The sequence below is a fragment of the Aythya marila genome (genome assembly GCF_965140915.1).
Source record: "Aythya marila genome assembly, chromosome: 1".
Lineage (NCBI taxonomy): Eukaryota > Metazoa > Chordata > Aves > Anseriformes > Anatidae > Aythya > Aythya marila.
Window position 1 is genome coordinate 184188076 of NC_139042.1, and position 16797 is coordinate 184204872.

At 41.2% G+C, this 16797-nt stretch overlaps 1 protein-coding gene across 1 annotated transcript; it reads left to right on the forward strand.

Moving 5' to 3' along the window:
* Positions 1 to 8871: 8871 nt before the first annotated feature.
* Positions 8872 to 15954, forward strand: HYAL4 (hyaluronidase 4; the record flags this gene model as incomplete). Its single annotated transcript, XM_082752172.1, is given in 11 exon segments — positions 8872 to 8950; positions 10933 to 10990; positions 10992 to 11136; positions 11140 to 11328; positions 11330 to 11359; positions 11363 to 11459; positions 11462 to 11715; positions 11719 to 11742; positions 11745 to 11759; positions 14280 to 14369; positions 15940 to 15954. Coding segments are annotated over 11 exon segments (996 nt in total).
* Positions 15955 to 16797: the final 843 nt, after the last annotated feature.

Consider the following 16797-nt stretch of genomic DNA (forward strand, 5'->3'; position numbering starts at 1 on the left):
GGCTCATATATTTCCATGTAGAACTGCAGGCCCAATTTTTCATCCTCATCACCATGGTGTCTTCAGCAGAGTTCCCTGAGTATAATCAAAACCAGAACTTGGCCCGGGCTCAATGGTATTTTTTAATGGAACCATGCATTTAAGTGAATGTAATTATACAGACTTTTTGTATTTCAACTAGTTAAAGCCCTCCCCCTCCCCCCCCCTTTTTTTTATTTTCTCTCTCCTTTTTTTTTTTTTTTTTTTTTTTAAAAACAAAACATTTACCATTACGTAGTGTCCTTGGAAGCTCTGTACAATGGCAGCTGTCAATGGTGGGGTAGGAGGCAGCTGAGCTGTGCTGCTGACTGGGGCAGGCAGAGGTTGTGCAACTGCAAGGGCTCCCAGAGCTTGTGTGCTCCTATGTGGGACCACCAGTTACACAAGCAGTATCAAAACTGGGATGCATTTCATCCCTTTAGCCCTGGTGAATATGCTGTAGGACACATATAAAAACACACAGTCCTGTGACTGTGCCCTATACTGGGGCAGGTGCAGGATGGGATTGTGCAAGGTTGGCTGGAGCCTGATGCCTGGCAGGACCACAGAGGATGTATCACCCTGCAGTGCCTGTTGGCTGGCTGCTATAAAAGCAAGGGGGTCCATAGACCCCTCTGCTCCCATCCCTTCTTTCATGGGTACTTTGTGCTCATCAGAGGCCTCAGCACCCATCCAGTGAAGTGTTAACTGGTATGCTGTTTTTCTACTATTTCCTTTTACGTGAAGAAATGTGAAATATGGTAATAACCTTGGTAATGTGATTTTTTTATTTTCCATTACCACTAAATTAAAAATAGTCTTCAAAATAAGGGGTGGACTAATTGACAATATGGGTCAGAACACCGAAATCAAATCCAAATGAATAGACATTCTTGCAAATCCCAGCTACCTGGAGGGTATGGGAGCTGTATCTTTTTATTATTATTATTATTTATTTATTTATTTATTTATTTATTTTTAATTTCATTGATGTTCCCACACAGTATTATGTAGTTACAATCTTACCAATTTATTTCTTAATAAGGCTTTTCTCTCTTAGGTGGTACTTGTGATCAAATCAAACTCCAGATGCTACCGCAGAACAAATAACGAATTGCAAGTAGAGAAATACTTTCAAGTGCATTTTTGATTACACCTATTTGCAATTGTGGTAGGTCTTGCCTGATCATTCTGGTACATATGGGTATATATGCTTTTACAAAGATTTATTTTCTGGCCCAATTGTATAGTCTAGTCTTTGGAAACACACAATCTGATGTCTCTGTGTTAGAATTATTTGGAGGAGGGAGAGTTTGAAGCAGGAGAGAATTGTGCTCTAAGCTACATGATGATCTCCTTAGTTAAAACCAGCTCATAAAGAATAATTGGGAGGTGGGATTTGATTCTCTGAGATCATAGAAACAATCATTTTCTGCATATGATCTAGAGCTTCAAGATTAATGTAGAGCTTCAAGGTGCTGTGTACTCAGACCCCATATGTTTCTGTAACTCTTCCCAAATGTACCTGTAGAGTTCTCTAATCTTCTGCCCCTTGTCAGGGAATAAACAATACCGACAGAAGCACAACTGTCAGATCTCCAGCTTTTCTTAAATTTGCCAATTTAATATTCCAAAATGTTGAAAGTTGGGGAAATGTCTTCCTTTTTATCTCACACTACTGTGTAAATGCGCATGCAAAGCAATGGAAACATTTGTTTTCGAAGTCATTTCATTAATACTAGGTCACTGTTTGTTCTGGTGATAAAAACACTTGCTTTGTGCACCCAGAAGTCTTAATAATCAGCAAAAAAATAAAAAAAAATAAAAAAATTGAATACATAGACAAATTATTTTTCAGATGGGAGGGCAGTGATCTCCTATACTCAATTCATCCTGTGCTCACATTGAAGTTGAATGAATGCCATTGTGCATACATCTGTTCCATGCTGGGCTTTCTATTTCTGTATGCTATCTCTTTTCCATGTCTGGAAATGCAACTAACACCAACCTTTGAATTACAAAGCTTGAATGATCAGTAGCAAAGCCATGTGACAAGCAAGAAATAGGTAGAGTTACTTCAGTAGGGTATTGTACTCCGTAAAATGTAGTTGCATGTTCTGGGCAACTAATGGAAAGTTAATTAAAATTGCACATCATGCATAATAGAAAGACGTATGAAAGATTTTGCCAAAGAAACTTTGATACGCTTAAGACACTGTGGCAGCACAACTGCTTTTGTGTTTACGTTTTGGGAAAAGTAATTTCCTGTCAATCTGTGCTGGGCTCAGAGAGGGGGAGTATTTGCAAACACAGGTTACTCTAAAAATAAGTTGGAAACGATATAGTTTTGTACACTTCAGTATACTTCGAAGAACAATACAGGTTGGGAACAGTACAGCTTCTCAAAGATGAAAATGCAGTCCTTCAAAAAAAAAAAATCACAAAGAAAAACAATGTCACACACTGTTTAATGAGATTAAAGCCACTAGCTTGTTCTCACTCAGCAACGCACTGCACATTTTCCACATACCATTGCAGGCAACAATAAGGAGCATTTGGAGGTCAGATTAGAAAAGAGGGGGGAACTTTTTGGTAGCTTCAGAAAGTTTGGGATTTAATTCTGCTGCATTTAACAGCTGTAGCATACCAGTGTATTCCTTGTTTAATGTCACCAGAATAATTCCGATGTATTATTTTTTTTCTGATTCAGGAAATACCTCATTTAGCATGCAATAAGAAAGAGAACATGCATACATATGTACACATAACTGAGCATACGCACATCCATATTGGGGTATATGTGTCTTTATGCGTCTATATGTCTGACTTTGCCCCAGAAGAAGCAGAACAGTGAAGACAGGTGTGAGGCTTTGTTGTCTGTCTTGTGGGAACAAGCTGGGAGGCGGTTGCATAACCTTATAGCTTGGCACGTATGGTCCCTGCTGAGGTGCAGATTATGTCCATTATGTAACTGAGTTTATACAGGAAGCTGACAGCATCTAACAAGCTAAAAATAAGCAGACTTCTGTAATTTCAAAGGACAATATTTTAGACCTCTCGTACGCTTCTTCTCTTTCAGCAATAAAAGTGGTCTTTCTAGACGTTTTATTTATTTTTTGTCTAGGATGATATTTTATCACACTGGCAGCCTGTTTTCTCAGAGAGAGGCAGAGCTCCTTTCTCATTTTTCCATTACAGCACAAACTCTTCTGTTTTTTATTTAAGATACCCTGTATCTGTGAGAAGCAAAGCAGCCCAGGGTATTGCTTCTGCTTTTTCTCTTCAGATAGCCATGCAGTCTGACATTTGTGGGCAGCTTTTGGAAAAATGATGTTTGTTTGCACACCAGTAATAAACTTCTCAGACAATTAGACTGTAGATTATTAAGAGTGTTTTTTTATATTGCTCTTTCAAATGCTGGGTTTTCAGGACAGAACAAAAAGTATTCATTTTATCCCTTACTGAATTTGCTCCTTATTTTGGGGACAGTTCTATTTCCCTCTGGTAGGAGGGTGTTAAACTATGGAAACCCTACAGGACCTACAAGTCAGCCCTTGACTGCAGTAAGGACAACGATGTGTGGGTTTTCCTAAGCTGACATTTGCCTTCAACTCAAATTATTACTGCTGTCCCACCCATGTGTGGCTGCTTATGCAGCTCACCATGTACATTGGAAGTGATCTTCAATACATGTATTAATGCTGGGGGAATCAGCCTGTCATTTCTGCCCAGGGTTCCTGATGGACATGCAGACACGCAGGCTCATGCCAGGCATCTCCATCACCACGCTGGGCTGCCTTGTCTCAGTGGCCACAGGGAGGACATTTGCCATTTCACGTGCTGGGAGAAGGCCCAAGGCCTGCTGACTGTTTGCTGTGGGACTCTCCTATGTGGGAATCCAGCAGCACCTCTGATCTTCCTCCTGCCCCTTCATCACCCTCACCGGGCTGCAGTCAGATGCACCGCACCCAGGCTAGGTACCAGCTGGCTGAGGTGGGGATGGGATGGAGGTAGTGATTGCATGGGGTTAATTTGCACAAGCATGATCTGAAGCCCTTTGGAAAATTTGGACTTCTCCATAGACAAGTGTTATTTTCTTAAATATTTGCATTGAACTTTGTTTTGTAGAATTTGGACTAGTAACATTTCTATTTATGCTAGAAGTAGGGAGGAACAAGATAAACTCTTCCTGGGCCTCTGTAGCAGTTCAAGTACAGATGTATCTTGATTTTGAAGGAATAGCACTCTGTGAGTACCATTGCTGCATTTGTACCTCAGCAGCAATACTCAGCTTCAAGTACACTTGAATCAAATCCTGGTAATAAACTGACCTGATTGCAGTGAAAATGCTAACTTGAGTGGTCATTACCCTGCTTTTGATAGCAAGTACTTGATTTGTGATTTTCCAGCATGCAATCTCTTATTTTTGTTGTGATTTCCCCACTCTTACAGGGACAGAGCCCCATCTGATTTAAGACAGTATATGATTATTCATTTGCAGCAGGTGAAAACCAGATGTGAAATATTCACATTTGCCTTCCTCATCCTCAGATTTTTCCTTTTAGGCTGGCACTGGTCCATTAGTTCTTAGCAGTCGCCAGCTGCTGCAAGGATAGTCTGCAGCAATTCCTTAAAATCCCCTCTCTGTGCTCCCTTGGAAGCAGCGGGTCATACGGCTGCAGATGAGAGCTAGATCAAGAGGCTGCGCCAGCACTCCTCTGGTCAGGCTCATTAGATTTGTTCAAAGTCTCCTGTTCAAAACCAATCCATACACAAGGCTTACCAGGGGTTTACACAATTCCTGTCTTAAAATAATTGCAATAATCCCTTGGATTGACAACACTGAATTGTTGTATTCCCTCCAAAAATAACATTTAGTTCTAATGTAATACTCAGCGGCGCGGGGGGTTGGGGAAAGAATCGAATGCCTGTTTTATTTTTGCTGCTGCGTTACAGTTATTCTGTAGGAGTGGGAAGAAAGGAATGTCACCCGAATGTGCTGGTGCTGGGTGCAAGCTGTAATCACTGCTGCGAGCGTGTGGGTGTTTGTTCTGCACGGTCCAGGGGGCCGTTCTTATCCCGGTGCAAACGCAAAGCAACTCTGCTGGGCTTGCGGGAAAGTTGGTGGGAGGAAAGTCAACTCCCTGCTGTTGTGCTGGGCTACCCTTTTGTTTAATTTCTGTGAGAAAGATATGCTCAGAACAGCCAAAACGTTGTATTTTATTTATTTATTTATTTTATTTTCTATTTTTATTTTTGTGGTTAGGGTTTACCATACAACTGAATCAAGAAAATTGAAAGAACTAAATTCTTATAGAAATAAATCCTTAATTTTTTTTAAGGGAATCAGTTCAAAACAATTTAAAATACTATGAGTAATAATAGTAAATCAGCAATGAACTGTTGGTATTTGCTCTTTTCTCTCAGTAGCCTCAGAAATGCAGGAAAAAGGATGGCAATAACATGCCATAAAGACCATTTCTGGTCGAAAAATGTTTTCCATCCACACTGTGTGGATACAAGATATGCTCTGGCAAGTGAGGGAGCTCCCTGAAGAGGGAAAGCCCAAGCAGTTTTGATGTCTTAAAATGGTCTTCCACTGTGTTTTTACCGCATCCTTAAGTCAGGGGCTGCCTATGCTGTGCTGTGTCCTCCAAGCACATCTGCTAAACCGCAGTGTGGGTATTTTGAAGTACAGATACATGAGCAGCATGGCAGGAAAGATGGGCATCCTGGGAGTCAGAGATTGACCTAACTCCTGACCACAGGCTTCATGTCTTGTGGCTGATGTACCCTCAAAGAATGTAGACCTCCTTTGCTTTGCACATGGTGTAATCATTACAGTTTTCCAAGACACTCTCACATGAAGGCAGCATGATAGGACTGCAGATCAGTTGGGCTGTTTCAGGATTCAGGCCATTATGTTTATTCTGTAACATAAGTGTCCAAACTCTAGCTCCCAGTGCAAGGGCTACCCTCTTTGAAAAAGAGAGTTACTGGAAAACCTTTGGGCTTAAAATGGGGAAAAATGTGGTATGGAGCACTGGGAGCCTTGCCAGGCTGGACCTAGGCTAAAGAAGCTCTTTGATTATTTAAGTGTATATCAGAAATCAACCATCACTGGTATCCAGAACACAAAGCCAAGCATTAAGACTGATTTTATGGATGTTTCAGTGGGACATTAAATGAATCCATCAAACCAGCTGCCTCTTTGCTAGGGCTAAGCATGAGCCTAATCTCCCAGGCTGGACTACTCTCAGGTGTAATGTCTACAGGTGAGAGACATCTGTGCAGCATGAACCAGAGGAAAAGTAAATGACATAAGGGCACTTGATCAATTTTCTTCATTTTCCATATTCAGGACTCTAGCTACCTAGTAGACCACCAGACTACAAGTACTCTCACATAGATAATGACAAAACTCCACTATGGTGGCAAAAGGAGCTGAGATAACAGAGGCCAGGTGACTCCTGATGAGCCCCACACAGACTTGGGGCCTGTTTTGTTAAACTCTGCTCTCCTCTGTCCAGTAGTCTCAATCTTTCCTCATAACAGGTTAAAATTTACTGCAAAATTGCTATCAGTATCTGTATACCAACATGCCATTAGCATGCTAAAATGCTGAATCACAGCTTTTGATGCATTAATTAGCTTATTCCTCACAGGTGCTATGGAAAATACCTTTTCTGCTACAGATTTATACTTTCATTTGTAGCATTGTCAGGGTGCCCTGCCCAGGGTTTGAAACACTGTAAAATGTCCCATGACAGTTCATGCTGCTCTGGATTCAGCACCTTTGTCAGGATCAGTGAAACATTATACTATAAGGGCTTGAGTCTCGGCTACAATCAGTCATGAGCATCACTGAGTTAGTCAGGCAGCAGTGAGGTGAGATCCTGCTCCATTTTTATTATTCATTATGCTGCATAGTCCCCTGCATTTACTAACATAACAGAGAGACTCTGCAAAATCTCATCCAGGCAAATGGTTAATGGATGCACTGGTCTAATGAGCTCTCATCCCTATGAGGGAACGTAGAGGATAACAGTAATGAATCCTCCCTTTCTGTCCTCCCTGAAGCTGTCGGAGTCTCTGGAGCTTTCAGTGTCATCTCTTCCGTCACCAGCCTCCGGGCATCTGTGCAGCCTCCAAGCATATTGCCTCCAAATGCAGATCTGGCACAGGAAGCAAGATTCACTTCTAGCAGCATGCCTTAAGCTGGACAAAACTTGTTCCAGTTCATCAGACTTCTGAGTGCATCAGCTTTAGCTTTGCTGATAAAAAGTCAACAAAAGGATTATTCTGTAAAAATCCAAGGATTTTATTGGATCTCTGTGGGTGTGAAAATTCTTGTTTTATAAACCATGCACATCTTTGATAAGGGTATTTAGTGACTGGCTGGCCTGTTGAGACAGCCTGTTTTAAGACCATCAGGGTTGTGCTGAGTCAATGTCATCTTGTGTAACAATGTTAGCCAGAAAGGAGAAAAGACCATTGTCTTTATTTATCATCTGTGATTTTTCTAATCCCTCAATAAGAATAGTGTAACATCTCTGAAGTAGGATTTTTGTTACAAGATAAATACCAAAGCTTGAAAGTACATTCCTCAGCTCTAACTGGACTGGGGCAGAAGGATACGGGCTTTGCATAATCTGATGAATGCCTAGTTGTTTCTTTACCATTTAGTCAGTATGTTATTATTATTATTTTTTTTCAGCAGTATTCTGTGGTTTAAATATCTGGTTTAAGTAATACCCTGTATATCCGCTCAGATCTGAACCATCTGTTTTGAGCTGGTTTTGCTTGGTCCCAGCTAGAGCTGCATGCTGTCTAATAAAGACATATGGTTTCCACTTTCTTCTCTTCGCTGGGAATTGCTGCCCACTGTGCATTCTCAGGGTCAGCTGGACACCAGCACGGACTGCCTCTGCATTGACTTGGTTTACAGAAAATATAATTAGCAGAAGGGGTAGAACAGGATATGCTGCTCATCCTGTTTGTTTTTTTGTTTGTTTGTTTGTTTGTTTTGCCACTTCTGACAGATACATTTGAAAGACATACTTAGCAAAAACAGGAGTAGAACATTTTAGCGTGTGCTGTCATCCTGGGGTACTAAAAGCAGATTTGAAAAACCTGGCTAAAGGGAAAAATCCTGAGCAGAGCCTGGGCACAGGAATTCCTTTCGGCAAGCTGCAAACAAGTGACTTCAGAGTGCTCCCAGCTGGAGCATGTGTGTGCTTGTGTGATGGCTCAACGCATCGAGTGGAATGAAGTCAGAACTCAGCAATTTGCCCTTGCACAGGAATATAAAGTGGTAAATGTTTCCTCTTTAACAATAGAGCAGCTAGAAATATCTTTCCGTGAGAGTCCCCCATGGCGTTTTTTTCCTACTGCTTGCTGTGCCTTTGCATGTAAAAATCAAGGCAGACAGGCCCTGTGTGGGAAGCCCTCCCTGAATCCTGGGGCAAATCACTCCAGGAACAACCCTGCTGTTGGCACCTCCCTGATCCAGCCTGTGACAGATGCGGGAGCAGGGGGGCAGGACAGTGGCACAGATCTCAAAGGGGCAACTTAACACACTGCAATTTAAAAGTGTGTGCTGCAATTCAAGAAAAAAATAATTGTAGGGATGTGCTGCCCTCTGGCAGGATTTTTTACAGCTCTGATTCTCTGAGAGCTGCAGGAACGCTGCTCAGCGACGATGCTCTGGCACAGGGAGGTCTCTGCTGACAGAGGGGAGCACGCAGGGCACACTTTGAGTTCTTGGTATGGTGTAGGCTTTCAGAGAAGATACTCAGCAAATAAGGCTAATTTTCACTAAAGCTATATTCAAAAAGGCCCATTAATGTCACCATGCTACTTGTGGATATACGGATAGTGGTTTTGAAAACCTGGGCTTCCTCTGCACTAAATGCACTGCAAGCCTCCAGAGGTGAGACTTCTCTGATGAAATGTTGAGTTCTGCAATGCCTACACTGCACTTCTGTGTCCTGGGAACTGCCTGCATGGTCAGCAGAAGGAAAAGGAGCACCTAGGACATTTCTGATCTCTCTGATGTCACGGTGTCTATCTCCTAAAAGTATCTATTAAAATATCTAGGTTGGCCATTTAGATGTTAATGTGCTTTATTTACTTTATTTATTTATTTATTTATGTATTTGCAGGTACCTGGGATAAGGTCTTTCTAGTCCTAGCAAATAGCAAATAAATAGGAGTGTGGGGAGGCCCATAAAGCTATCCCATGTGCATAGATATATCTGGTTGCTTTTGTGGTTTGAGATAAGGGAAGGATAACACAGATGACTGGTAGGAATACACTTGTAATTCCCCTTAGTATATGTAGCAGTCTGGCTGCCCACATAAAACCTGTGGTTCTAACCTCCAGTGAGTCACGGTCCCAGGAGAAATGAACAGGTAGGCAAGGACTGACAACAAGTAGGACTCACATACAAATCCATGATCATCCCCCAGAGTTGGTTATAAGGCTACATGGGATTTCTGCAGGGTTTTGAAGGCAAGGGAAGCCTGGGGTTGGAAGGTTCATAAGACCAAGTGGGTGATTTCTGTACTGGTGAGAGAGCAAAGCAGAGGAAGCTGTGGCAGTGCTATCCTCACAGAGAGACACACACCCTTGTTGTACACGGGAACGTCTTTATAAGAGGTCACTTGCTACGTGAGCAAAGGAGAACACAGCTGAAGACTCTATAACTGTTTACCAATCTGGTATTGTACAGATATAACAAATGCTTTAAGCTCTTAGTGGTTTCTATGCCCTTGTGTATAAAACTCAGGCTCACTGATTCAACCAAGTTCAGGTACGCCACTGGTCAGAAGCTGATTTTTTTTTTGTGGTGGGCAGGTTGATGACCATCTTCATGGTCATCTCTCTCTCTCTCTCTCTCTTTCTCACTCTTTCCCTTCTTCCTTCTTACATATAAATATATATATATTTGATCTTTTTCTGGTTTCTTGTTCTGCTTAACACACACATAATCAGCAGGGACCTTGTGACTAATGATTCTGCTCATAGCAGTGGTCACAGGCTTTGGCATCAAAGTCCACATTGCACAATGAGTTGCTGTGCAGAGCTACCAGAGCTGGTCTGGAAGGCGCTAGCTCAATGTGAGAGTGCAGCCAGGCTAATAAATAGCTCAGAGCAGGCTTTCATGGATCTGCTTTATTGTTGTCAGGTGTCTGAACTTGTATCCCTTTATGTTACTGTACTATGGGAGTGAAATATGTGTGCTTGTTTAGAGCTATTTGGACTATCTCTGGCTGACACTGTACTAGGCAGGTCAGGGATGTTCACAAAGTATGAAGACAGTGATAAAAGCTAAGGTTTTATTTTATAGTTGCTTTTATTATTACTAAGAGAGCTTGAAGAATAGGGAAACTGCTTCTTTATCAACCTTTTCATCTACAGCAGCCACAGCCATTAAGGCACCCTGGGGCCCACTGCAGTGATGGCAGCATCCTCCATGATTTCAGTAAGACCTGAACTGATGAGACAAGCTACTGTGGGCTGATACACAGATCTTACTCTGAAAATCTACCACTTTGTTTGGTATAGATTGTGCCCACTTTGTTTCTTCAGTGTTAGCATGGCAGATACCTTAGATATGGCTGATGCCAGTTCATATAGATGTATATGGAATAAGTATTAATGCCTCTTCTGTTATGTTTTACAGACAAACTGAAAGATCCGTGTCATGTTGTTTCAGAGGTTGGACTCGACGATCTTCAGGTCTCTTCCAACCTAGAAATTCTGTGATTCTGTGATGTTGTCCTCTAAGTCTTGAAAACAGTCCCTGGAAATGGGGTACTATTATTCATCGTTCACATTTCAGCCCCTGGCCTGACTGTGCATCTCACTCCTCCAGGCTTCTGCTGCCATGAAACCAGTCTGACCACCAGTTTTGGAGAGGAAATGTTTTATAGCTGCCTGGAATGTACCGAGAGACCTGTGTTCCCTTCAGCGTAGTGCTGAACCTGAAAATGTTCCGTGTAACTGGGAGCCCATTAGCTAAAGCAAGAGGGCAGAACGTGCCCATATTTTATTTTAATAAGCTTGGCTATTATCCTCAGTACACATCACAGGAAATCCCTGTTAGTGGCGGCTGATCACAGAACTTCACTTTGCAAACTCATCTGGAGAAAGGCAGCTGTGACATTAACTATTCCACCCCAGCTAAGGACTTCCGTGGATTAGCAGCCATAGACTGGGAGTACTGGAGCCCTCAGTGGGACTGCGACTGGGATGCAAAAGATGTTTACAGGAAAAAGGCCAGGAAACTCATTTCTCAAATGGAAGGGATTTTTTTCAGCAGCTGCTGTTGAACATTAAGTCAGATTTTCCTTTAAAAAAAGTGCAAAAGCTTTTATGAAGGAAACAATTGCATTAGGAATGAAAAGAAGAACAAGGGGCCTGCAGGGATGCTGTTTAACCCTGACTGCCACAATTACAATTTCTGTGTTCAGAAGTGCTCTGGTTCCTGCCTAAAGAGTGAAGTTTTGGGGAACAATGAACTTCCCTGGCTCTGGGATGGTGGTGCAGCCCTGTATCCTTCCATCAGCATTAAGAAATTGCTTGGAAGCAGTGAAAACATTTTGCACTTTTCTGAATTTATGGTGAATGAATCCATAAGGATTTTCTCCATGACATCCAAAGGTTGTGTTTTGCCTGTATTTGTGTATAGTTGACTAGGTTATGGAGATGAACCTTTATTTTTTTTCTCTCAGTCGTAAGCTCTTGCTGGAACAATGTGGGTTGCGTTTATGCTTTAACCGTTCTTGCAGATGGTACATTGGGATGGAAAACCTCCAACCAGCTCCAGCTCTGCTGGTTCATGTTAATTGTCCACATGCTTGAAGAGCTCAATGTTCTGAAGAAAAAATGCAGTCTCAAATACCCTTTCTTTAAACAAACAAACAAACAAACACACACACAAAAACAAAAAAAAACTTTATTTCAGCACTGTGCTATACTCAAACATGCATTTGAATGGATTAAAAGGATTTTAGCAATCTGATGTAGTATGTAGGATGCAGTTAATACATTAATCCCCCCGATGTACTTTCTTCTTCTCAGGTATGCAATCACTAACTAATCCCCAGATAGTTGCCCCTTTTATAGAAAGGAAACTGAGGCGGAGATGTTAGCAACTTGCTCAGTGTTACAACTAAGCAACTTACTCAGCTTAGGTATTGAAACCAGGAGTCATGGACACATGGCTCCATCTCAAAAACATGTAATTTATTTCCATGCCTACCTCAGAATAGACAAACAGTGCACCAGAAGCAAGGAGTACTTGTCACAGCAGCTGCAAACACACAAACACACAACTGTTTTTAAAACAAATGTCTTAACCTAGCCCTTCTTTACTTGGTTCTGGACATCCTCCTAGAAATTGGATGAAGACAGCAGGTTTCCTGTGATAAAGCAGCATAATCTCTCTCTTCTTGTTAGACACCGGCTGCTCTACCAGCAGGTCTCAAATTCTGTATTTCAGAGTTTAGCAAGTGAGCTGTATTCACTTCTTAAAGGCTGAGTTCGTTCTTTCAGCCCAGGTACAGAATCTGAAGCTGGTAGCTTGTCTGGGAAGGAGAATTAGCTCACCCTCCTAGTAGGTCCCACTACTCCCCTAGCATTATCATCACCCACTTACTCCAGGTGGAAAGCATACGCCTGTTCTTGTCTGAAGACCTGGCTTTGGGCCTCTTTGTGTCTTGTGGGACAAAGTCCATATCATATGCTGGGGATGGGGGAAGTGGGAAAGGGTCCCACAGCATGGACAGGCCATTGCATATCTGAATGGGCTTGGGGAAGAGAAGTAAAACACGCTATTTATATAAATTCTGTGGTCATGCACAGTCTGTATTATCAATTTACCATGCGTGACAGCTTAATCAAGTGGCAGACTAGAAACAATGCAGTTCACATATGGACAAAATACAGTGATGACAGAAAATGCTATTTTGTACCTCTGGCTGTCCATGCTGTGTTTTCTTTGGGTTTTGCTTTTGAGCTAGGGAGCTTCCTTTCCTATACCTGACCACTTTTTTGACCTAACTCTGAAAGATGTGGATCGATGACGGTGAGGATAACTGAATCTTTCAGCAGGGAGCCTGCTGCAAAGCGGAAGAGTTATTTGCTCATCTCATTCCTAGACAGACTTGAAGGAAGCATAGGCATCTGCTTTGCTGGTTTTATCCAGCTTGCCCTTCCTTAGCTTTGCAAGAAGATAGATGGGCATCAAGAACTGCTGCAGACTGCTGTGTAACCCCCTTGCCATTTTATGCCCAGTTTCCACCTCTTTTCCCCCTTAGGAAGCCAATTCCAGTGAAGATTTTCTACTTTGATTCTTCATGTGATGTGGCCCTCAATCTCCCTTAAATCTACCATGGTATCTAGGGAGTCACTTGCATATCAATGGTCTTTCATCTTCAGTGCTTGTGGCATCGTAATTTACTTGTTGCTGATTCTTAATCACTGGTCAAATTAGGGATAAACATCCATGCAGCTAATACCCTTCTCTTAGAGCCTGCAATTTGAGGGAAAAGCGTAGTGAAAGACATCTTTCTGAAACAAACATAGAGCATGAAAACAAACTGAAATTCTTAAGAGTTATCAAGAGCCACATTTTCTCTTTCATTTAATGTTGCACAATACCAGCATTCACCCTCCTATAGTGTGTGTCTATTTATGGTAACCTTTTCTAGGGTTTTTATAAGAAACTGTGAGTTCCTAGGGAAAGCAGTATGAACAATGCACGCCTTTGGAATCACAGCTTTCAAATTGGAGTGGGACTGGAAAATAGCTGATTGACATGGCAGAATGTCTCTCTTCTTCTCTTATCAGCAAAACCAGAACCAATTAAATGCTTTTGGGAATTCTCATGTTAAAAATTCCACTTTAATTAAAAGATTTTAGTTGTTTTTAGTAATAATGAGATACCAAATAATTGCAATTGCTTTTTTCATCAAAGTGAATTAAAATGCACTCTTTTCCCAGTGTTTGCTCACTTGTTTATTCTCGGGTATCTCAGGTAATAGCTAAGTCTGCAAAGATTGGCTTATGTTTAATAATCTTTGTACTCTAGACAACAAGCCTTGAAACACAATAAAAACTGGTTTATAGGAACCAGTATGAAAAGAAAATGCACTCCAAAGGAGTGCCACATAAATAACCATTGGATTGCTTTAGAAAGGCTGTGAAATGCCGAATTACCCTGACAGTGATGTCTTTACTCTTTTCGCTGTAGCGAGATCTTATTAACACTATTGGAGAGAGTGCTGCTTTGGGAGCTGCAGGCATTGTTATTTGGAAAGAGATGAGTTTAACTTCATCAGAAGTAAGCCTGTGCCTGATTTAAATGCAGTATGCGAGATCTTCATTTTACCCTATTAATAGACCTTAACTGCACCAGTTCTGAGGAGTCAGCAGAGCAGAGCTGACTGCTTAATCACTCTGCTGTCCCCCAGCCAGGATGACCACACAACACGCCATTCTTCCTGGTTCAACCAGGCCTTGTGAGGCTTACGGGCAACCCCGCGGTAGGGAAGGAAGTCCATGGCTAATACCAGGCATTCTGGGAGACAGTTCCTCAGGATTTGTCACCCTCGTCAGATTCCTTTCCAGTTGGATAAAACACCAGGAAATCTGCTAGGGCCTGACCTGCACATCAGTCAGCCCAGACTAGGTATAGCAGTGCTGCCCAGCAATTTGTCTGGTTACAAGACCTCTATCTGTGTCTGTGCATGGGCAAGTAAAGTGAAGCAGGCTGTTTAGATCAAGTACAGAGGCTTTGTATCATGTGATATCAGACTTAGCCACATTAAACTCAAAGATTTATGTCTGAAGCCCCAATGTGTCCTGAAGCCTTCAGACAACCACATTTTTTGTCAGGAGAAAAGACTTTGTCCTCAGAGCTGTGTGAAGTGGGTGTTCTGGGCCACTTTTCTCCTGGCAGATAGTAAAGAAAACCCAGCCATTTTGAGAATAAATGGCTGAAGGTAAGTGTTCAGTGTTCCTCAGCAAATTCAATTACTTCAGCCAATTTCTGTGAATATTCAGCCATGACTTCTGTCAGAGTCCATGTGAATAGGAGGGCTGAACTTCCTCCCAGCTGGGTCAAATGACAAAAGAAAGCCCCTGGAGCATCTCCATCAGCTCCAGACCCCCATGCTCTTGCCACACAGCCATGCTGTCAGCACCTGCATTTCTAGCATACATCGTAGATACTTTCTACATCTACAGGCTGCAATGTTTTCTGGGGAGTGCAGATTGATAAGGCCATTTGCAAAATTCTGCACTTCCACAAGGTTTGCATTTTCTGTATAAAATCTCCTGACAATCCTTTACATTAGTTACACGTAACTCATCCCGAATTCATTCATTAATGTGGGCTGCTTACATATTGCATATTTTTCAGACTGAAAAAAAAAACAAAACATAGAGTGGTTAGTTTCAAGGGGTTAAGTATTTCTGAAAGAGAATTTACTTGTGTGAAGCAATTACAAACTGGTTACTGGTATATGAATATATAAATATTCATATGCACACATAAAGTATATGTGACATAATTGTCTTTATATTAGAATCTCTATAGCTGAAAAAATAACAGACAAATAGCTGCAAAACCAATAAGGGACCTATGAGAACTAAGATGAGTTCCCTTCTTTTTCTTTTTTATTTTCTTTTTCTTTTTTCTCTTTCTTTTTCTTTTTTCTTTTTCTTTTTCTTTTTCTTTTTCTTTTTCTTTTTCTTTTTCTTTTTCTTTTTCTTTTTCTTTTTCTTTTTCTTTTTCTTTTTCTTCTTTTTTTTTTTCTTTTTCTTTTTCTCTTTCTTTCTCTTTCTCTTTTTCTTTCTCTTTTTCTCTTTTTCTTTTTCCTTTTCTTTTTTTCTTTTTCTTTTTGACCCAGGCAAAGAAGCAGTAATTCCCACTGGCTTTCATTATCCATTTTGTTCCAGAACTTTAAGGATCATCAGGCTTAGAGCTTTGTGGTTTTGCACCTCTTAGCAGCTTTTAATTCTTCAAACATATGCTATTATCCTCATATCTAACCTCGGTGAGTTATTGTCATAATAGCTGTGTTAAACAAATTATTGTAAAACAAACACTATCTTAAAAGAGCTCTTGAAGACATGTAAGAAAAACTTTTTTTTTTTTTTTTTTTGACAGAACTCCTTGAACTCCTTTGCAGAAATATTTTAAATTCCTTTTAAATTAAGGGAGACGGGGACTAGACCTCAGCCAATGAATAAGAAATAAATTGAGTTTAGAATGATCCTTCTTTAAAAGAAAAAAATATATAAATGAAATTCAGACTGTATCTTTCAAAAAAATTATTATTTTTTTTTTTTTAAGCACACTCTTGATAGGAAAAGTAGAAATCTTCTGACTGATTTTTTTTTTAGCATTCTGCTTCTGATGTAGGACTGAGAGACATGCTAACAGGATAAAAAATGGCATGGAGCTGGGACAGGGGAGGGTCAGGCTGGGTGTTAGGGAAAGGTTCTGCACCCAGAGGGTGGTCGGGCACTGGGACAGGCTCCTCAGGGCAGTGGTCACAGCACCAAGCCTGCCAGAACTCAAGAAGTGTTTGGACAGTGCTCTCAGACACAGGGTATGATTTTTGGGTGGTCCTGTGTGGAGCCAGGAGTTGGACTTGATGATCCCTATCAGTCCCTTCCAACTCAGGATATTCTATGATTCTATTATTCTATATGATAAAGTTGTACCTGCCTACATTAATGCATCTTATGTAAATGTTATTATA